Source organism: Cotesia glomerata, linkage group LG2 (assembly GCF_020080835.1).
Source record: "Cotesia glomerata isolate CgM1 linkage group LG2, MPM_Cglom_v2.3, whole genome shotgun sequence".
Taxonomy (NCBI): domain Eukaryota; kingdom Metazoa; phylum Arthropoda; class Insecta; order Hymenoptera; family Braconidae; genus Cotesia; species Cotesia glomerata.
In genome coordinates this window covers 11,321,028-11,328,313 of record NC_058159.1, presented here as the reverse complement: position 1 = coordinate 11,328,313, position 7,286 = coordinate 11,321,028, and the positions used below count along the sequence as shown (strand labels likewise).

General features: G+C 26.4%; 2 protein-coding genes across 2 annotated transcripts in view; one reads left to right on the top strand and one right to left on the bottom strand.

Moving 5' to 3' along the window:
• Positions 1–521: 521 nt before the first annotated feature.
• LOC123258445 overlaps positions 522–7,286 on the top strand; it is an 81,942-nt gene continuing 75,177 nt past the window's right edge. Inside the window, exon 1 of the mRNA XM_044718446.1 lies at positions 522–542. The gene's annotated coding sequence lies outside the window, so the exon portion shown is untranslated. The remainder of the gene's footprint in view (positions 543–7,286) is intronic.
• Positions 1,663–7,265, bottom strand: LOC123258446. The gene is made up of 7 exons (XM_044718447.1): positions 6,922–7,265; positions 5,366–5,496; positions 5,150–5,239; positions 4,870–5,052; positions 3,638–3,799; positions 2,806–2,997; positions 1,663–2,157 (listed from the first exon to the last, which is right to left on the bottom strand). The coding sequence occupies exons 4-7, from the start codon at positions 4,984–4,986 to the stop codon at positions 2,092–2,094; spliced, it is 537 nt and encodes a 178-aa protein (XP_044574382.1). The 5' UTR covers positions 4,987–5,052; positions 5,150–5,239; positions 5,366–5,496; positions 6,922–7,265; the 3' UTR covers positions 1,663–2,091.

Sequence of the window (7,286 nt, the reverse complement as noted above, 5' to 3'; positions counted from 1 at the left end):
GAAATTTAACTACAAGTTTGATTGTTAACTTGTATTCAAGTTGCGGCCGTAGATTTCCGTCAATTTGCTTACAACTGTTGTTGAGTAAAGAATTACCGCCAACTTAATGTATAAATTAACCGTAACTGCTGGAAGTCAACACTTACTGAGAAAGCGCTGGCTATCAGGGCAAGTTCTCCCGTGAAAATTTACACGGGCGTGTGTACCCTGATAGCCAAGTTGGCCGCAACTTTCTGTCAATCTACTGCCGCAACTTGTCACCAACTTGGCGGCAACTCTTGGAAAGTAACTCGGTTGGTGTCAACTTGTTCACCAAGTTGTCGGCAAAAGTTGCTCTGAAACTTTTTCACACCAAGTTGACGATAAGTTTCTCAAGAAATTTGGCGACATATTGCGGCAGTAGATTGGTCTCTTTTTTCTCAGAAACTTGTAGCCAACTTGGCGCCAACAGTTACAAATTCGGAAGTTGACCGCAAGTTGTCGCTAAGTTGGTGGCAACTATCTGACACCAACTTGGTTGGTCTGAAACTGTGGCTATCAGGGTAATTTGACGATTTTTCAAATTTCGACCTGAATTTTTAATTTTTTATACAGAAAATTATCTAATTTCAAAAAATACCAGTGATTTATACGGAGAACACATTTTTTTAATAACTTGAAGTACAAATTGTCAAGTTCTCCCGTGAAAATTCACACGGGCCCTTGTGGAAAAATTTCTCTGAAAAAACAGTGAAAAAATTTTTAAAAGTACGAATAATAGTTCAAAAAGTTTTTTATTTTCTTAAAAAGTCCGAAAAAGTCTTATTAAGTCGGAAAAACTCTTCACCCGACTTAGGAAGTTTGATTTTTTGCAAGATTTTAGACTCTGCCAGAAGAGTTATCCAGAGTTATTAAAACTTCTTGTAGGAAATTTGTGCGGCTACGTAAAGAGTTATTCTGAGTTTTTTATACCTCATAAAAGTTTGTGTAAAAAAAATCGTGCGGCTGTCAAATGAATTATTCAGAGTTTTTCTGACTTATTAAAACTTTTTGTCGAAAATTTGTGCGGCTGCGTAAAGAGTTTTTCAGAGTTTTTTATACTTTTTCAAAATTTCTGTATAAATTTTGAGCGGCTGCGTAAAGAGTTATTCCGAGTTTTTTGTACTTTTTAAAATACCGCAGATAATTACTATTGCTATTAAAAGAATTCTTGGCAATTTTCCTTATAGATTATTAGATGAAAACTTACGTGCTTGTGAAATAATTAAATTAAAGAAGATAAATAGTACAACTATTTTAAAGGGTAAGTACTGTTAAGGTATATGCTATAAAAAGAAATGATTGAAAACACATTTTTATTATTTTTTATAACATATTTTTTAAAATATATTAAAATATAAATTATTTAATTAAAATATAAAAAAAAAAAAAAATAATTCATATCTTTAATAAAATTAAGAAAAAACTTTAACCATTATTCAAACTTAAAAAATTTTAAACTTTTAGCCTTTTAGGTAATCTTTTTTTTTTTTTTACTACCGATATAACGTTTCTATTATCAACTTACATAAGAATAAATTTTAAAATATTTTATATATTAAATACAAGCAATATTTCAGTTATATTAAATTTTATCATTAAGGTACTTTGTAACTATACCATTATTAGAGTCTTAATTTTTTCTTTGCTGACGTTATTACTCGACCTAAGTATGTATTGAGTTTTTTAAGCTCAATACGAATCCTTTCTTGCGAAAAATTTCGCGTTCTCATGAAGTTTTCGAAGTGATACGACAACAATTCAACTTTCCTCGACGTAAGAGGGTCTCGTTCACCTGTATTTTTTTGTTTTCTTACAACTCTTGTAGCCAACAGCTCTGATCTCCATATAGCATGAGCCATCGCAGTGATAAATCGTGATGGTGTATCTTCTTTGCTTGCATCACGAAACGAAGCGCTCGAAATGAAAAAATTATCACCGAGCAGGAACTGGTCATTATGCAAGTAGTAGTCGTTATCATTGTTAAGTCGCTGCTGTTGTTGTTGTTGTTGTTGTTGTTGTTCAGCTTCTAGTAAGCGTCGTTGCTGTTCTGCTCGCAAATGTTGACGTCGCTCAAATTCTTGTTGAGGTAGTGCCTGTTCTCCTTCTAATCGTTGATTTAAAGCTTGGTTTCCCATTCTAAACATTTAATACATTTATTAATAAATTAAATATTATTTGAATAAATTAGTTTGAACAAATTAATATGATTTTTAATAATTTAACGTTCATTTATAATACTATATTCATTTACAATACCAACAATAAATGGTTATAATTAAAAATTTTTCTAAAAAGTTCCACCAAATTAAACATGCTTTAATAGATTTTGTTAATTTTTTTTTTAAACAAATACAAGCTTAACAGCGATTTAAATTTATAAAATGAATGTTCAAATCAAAAACCCTGGATTAACTATAAAAAAATTTTTTTTTATAGTAGATACTTCTGCATGACTTTTATTAAATTATAATTAATTTCTTTAGGCTCGATTAGAGTTCTGCGAATAAGATATTAAATGCATCATTAATTTTACATTTTAAAAATTCTTAATTCAGAAACAAAGGTGATTATTTTGAAATTGAAATGGGAGTAAATTTGTCATTGTATTAACTAACCTGTTAAAAAAATAAAAAATCGATAAAATGCCACATCAAAATTTCATTCAATAGACGAGAAATTTTTTATCAACAAAAGTTGACGGAATAGAAAATTTCATTACTAAAATTGATTATTGATTATAAAATTCATATTACAGCACAAAATTTATATTGAAAAGAATAATACCTTGCTAGTTCCAGGTGTGACATCAAATGTTACCTTCTTGGCTGCTAGTATTGGATTCTTATTTTCTTTTGCAAGCAAAAATTTTCCTTTGCCCATTTTGATAATTTTTGTAATATCATTGCCATCATGAAGGTTGTGATCATCGCCTTCGACATCTCCTATATCTTCTGCAGTTAATTCAGACAAATCCCTCTAAAAATTATTAAATTAATCAATATTTGAAAATGTCTTTTATAATTCACATAATTTATAAAAATGTTAATTATTTATCAGATGGAATGAAAATAGATTTATCATTGTATAATCTGCATTAACGAGCAAATTTGAAAAAATATCACTGTCGAATTTCATTAAGTTTATTGTACTTCGAAATAAGCTAACAGAATGGGACATTTCATAAGGACTTTCGTAATAAAATTACTCAAGAGACAAACAATTAAACGAGTTTTGTTGGTAAATTGAAAATGCTGCTATTTCTAACTTACTGATTCACTTTTTTTTTTCCTTAATTAATATTTAAAATTGTTTAAAGAGTAAATCTGTTATTTGAAATGATATTGCATTGAGCTTTTTAGCTATAAATTTCTTTCTGTTCATAACAGGTTAGTAGCTTATTGACATTTTTATTTTTAAGTAAACTCAAATAAAAAATTTCAAAGAGACGTTTTGAAAGACAAATTCGTTGGATTTAAAATAGTTAAAAAATTAAAAGTGTGTTTTATTCATTAATCTAAAGACAATTTACTATATGTATGAGATATTTCTAATAATTAAAATAGATCAAATACAAAATTCATATTACTACAAAAATACATTAAAAAAAAAATAATACCTTTGTAGCTTTCGATATGGAATTAAGTTTTTTCTTGTTGATTTCTTTCGATTGATCCAAATTCTGTTTTGCCTCGGTGATTTTATTGCCATCATGCAACTTACAATTATTGTTTTCGTTGTCTTCTTCTACGGGTTTGTAATCTGTCACTAAAGATTCCCCCTAAAAAAGATTAAATATGTCAATTCTAAATTTTCGAAAATTTCTTTTGTAATTCTCTTAATTAATGAAAAAAGTAGTGAAAACTTTTTTTTTTTTATCATCAGCGTTCAGATGATTTTTAAAGAAATTCACAAGCATGATATATCGTATAGTTTAATTATTATTATATCAACTTAAAACCAACAAGTAGAATGTATGTATTATTGACAGCGCAAAAAATTCAAAGAGCAGATTATTTTGACATACCATTGATCCTATTATTGACAGGTCTTTTATTACAATTGAATTTATATTAATAATAGTATCATTTTTAATAACTAATGCAAACGTATCAATAATTTTTATTATTTTAAAATTCGTTTAAGCTCTAGCTTTTCTATATTTTTTACCAGATTTTTTTTTTAGCAATTTTTTCTAGTCAAATGTTCCCATCATTGACATCCGCTATTTTAAAATTAATTTTAACTCGATCAAGTATAAATAAATGATTATATGGTTATTTAGACTATAAATAATCTAAAATAATTTTAAACAATGCAATTACATTAAAAAAAATATTGAGAAATCTGGATTTGAAAATAAGGTCTTTTTTAACAATATTTTTAAGAAATTACAAGCATATAAGCAGTTTTGACCTATTTCAATAAATGAAATTTTTTGCAGTGAATTGTTTATACCTTGGAATTAGATTTAACTATTTTTTTTTTTTAAATATGTAAAATTGTCATGAAATATCAACAATTGTGATTATTAACAGATTTTAATAACGAAATAATAAAATTAAATAGGGTATCAATAGTAGAGGACCTGTCAATAATAGGGACTTTTACCTTAGCATATTCATATTTACATTTTTAAAAAGTAATGAAAAAAATTTGTCATTAAAAATTTCGAGGAAAATAAAAATCATTTGATTTAAAAAATCTAAAATATGAAGAAGATTTTTTATCTGGGACAATAAAAAAAAAATATGCAATTCCTGTGAGCAACATTAACACGAAAGGCTTACTTTTTGTATAATTATCATTCTCTAAACGCATATCACTGCCAAAATGTAAAATAAATTTTACCTCATATGTCTCAGGAATAATTGTGCTATTTCCATTGCTGATTTGCTCTGGCAGGTCCAAATTTTTATTTCCTGATAATTGTTCACCATTACCTACATCATTGATCTCTCTATCCATGTTTTCATTCTCTGCATCCACAGTTTCATCTGAACTATCAGCAATGTTGTTATCATTAATCTGTTCCTTAAAAATTTTGAATGATATTCGTTAAAAAGTCTAACTATTGTATTATTGTAAATGAGGCATTTTTTAAATAGTTTACTTTATTATAAATACGTACTGTGTTTTTTATTTCACTGTTAAACTGATAAGCTTTCAAAATTTCGTCTATTCCCTGTTTTTTAGATGCAACTATGTTTTGTTTTTTATTCTAAAAAAAAAAAAAATAATAATAATAATAATAATAATAATAAATAAAAAAGTTAACTATAGATAATTAATTCATATAAGTCTTTGTTACTGAACTAATATGCTTAAAGCAATTATGAACACTTACTTTTCGACGTCTTTTAATTTTTGTCAGATCGACTTCTTCATCCTCTGAAGTTGATGACTCGAGTGCTGATGGATTTTTTATTTTTGGAATCCGTAAACGTAACTGTGGATCTTCTAATTCTTCTCGAATGTCTGAAATGGATCATATTTTTGTTTAATTGTTATAAGCATATCTAATTGAAAATTTATCTTTAACAATTTGATTATTTTATAATTAGAAAAATATTGATGTTGACTAAATTCCGATCGTTTTTCAAAACATAATAGTAATTTGTTTAAGTAATATCATTAGAAAATTTTTTATTTTAATAAAACAAGTTTTTTCAAACACAAATTCTGTAAAACATTTTTTAACGAACAAATTGATTGAGAATTTACTACAAAAAAAAGTTAAATTAGCTTCAATTACTTGTATTTAACTTATCAAACATTTATGAAATAAAAATCGTTACATTAAAAATGTCCATCGATTATATTGTACATAATTCTATCCCACACTTGCTTAGTCAGTTTAATAAGTGAAATTTATATTTATGTTGAATAAATATTTTTAATTTTTTGCGTTAGAAAAAATACTTGCATTTAATTATTTCTCTTTTTTCTACTGTATCTATGCTAAAAAACTTATCTTGGTTGTTTTTTTTTGACACCTTTAATTTCGAAATATTGAAAAAAACTTTTCAAGTGTTAGTTTGAATTTTCTTTCGTATTGCTATTTTATAAGTAACTAAATTTTTTTCAGGAAATATAATTCTTTAATTTTGATATTTATTATTTTTTCTATTCTATGTATCACTAAGTTTTCAGTTTCAAGGCCAGTTTTTTCAATACAAGATAAATTTAATCCGATGCCAATTTATACATAGATTGGCATCGGATAAAATTTTATCCCGGATTGAAAAACTGGCCCTCAATTTAACAGCTTCAGCTACACAATACTGTGTTATAAAAATACATATATTTTATAGAACGTTTAACAGCGATAAATTTGAAGTTGATTTAATGAATTATTGTGATTTTGTTTAATTAATTGGTTACTGAAGAAAACAAAATAAGTAGCACGATAATTTTTTTGCCGGAAAAAATAAATAAAATGATTAGATGTGTGTAAATTTAGAATGTTAAACATTTTTTCTGAAATTAATTTTAATGAATTTATTTATTTAATTCAAATAAACATCTAAAAAAAAATATCAGAAATTTAACTAATAATATTTAAATGTAATTAATATAATGTGTAGAAGATTTGATAAAGACTTATAAACATTTTTTTTATTTTCCAGAATATTGACGTTACGGTGATTTAGAAGCTGGAAAAAATTCTCAGCGAGTAACTAATTATGAATAATTAAAAATTTTATTTTACTAATTTATTTTTTAAAAGCAATGATTAGTAAGTGGAAAACTTTTGAGAGGTGCTCATTATTTTTATATATATATATATTGTTATAAAAATATTTTTCACACTTTGGTAGTTAATTATGAAAAAATTTATAAGATGCCATTAAATTCAATTAATGTTATGAATAATAAAAAGTATATATTTCCAATAATTACCAGACAAATGCAGTATAATGCATTTCAGTTTATTTTCGCCGTCATCTCGTAACGAAATACCTGACTTTTGGTTGTTGCATTATAAATTTCAAAGTTTTCAATGAAGCATGTTTCTATAATCACCCTTCTATTTGAATCCCGAGGTAATTGTACCAATGCGTACTTCATTTTTATTATTAATTAATAAAAACAGTATAAATTTATTAACTAACGCATAAAGACACAGAAATTAAACGCACACTAGACCGTAGATAACCGTATACTAACTGATTAGACACCCAACTCTGCAGGCACCATCGACAGCGATCCTCTTGGGCCTACATCCCCCACTACAATAGTTTTAAATTAGATGTCACTAGAGAAGT

Bases quoted from the DNA above. Each gene is read 5' to 3' on its own strand.
- LOC123258446 (XM_044718447.1), bottom strand. From the start codon at position 4,986: ATGGATAGAGAGATCAATGATGTAGGTAATGGTGAACAATTATCAGGA. The intron at 3,800-4,869 runs GTAAAATTTATT...AATCTTTTTTAG, and splicing joins TTATTCCTGAGACATATGAG to GGGGAATCTTTAGTGACAGA. The intron at 2,158-2,805 runs GTATTATTCTTT...TTAAATGTTTAG, and splicing joins TCACACCTGGAACTAGCAAG to AATGGGAAACCAAGCTTTAA.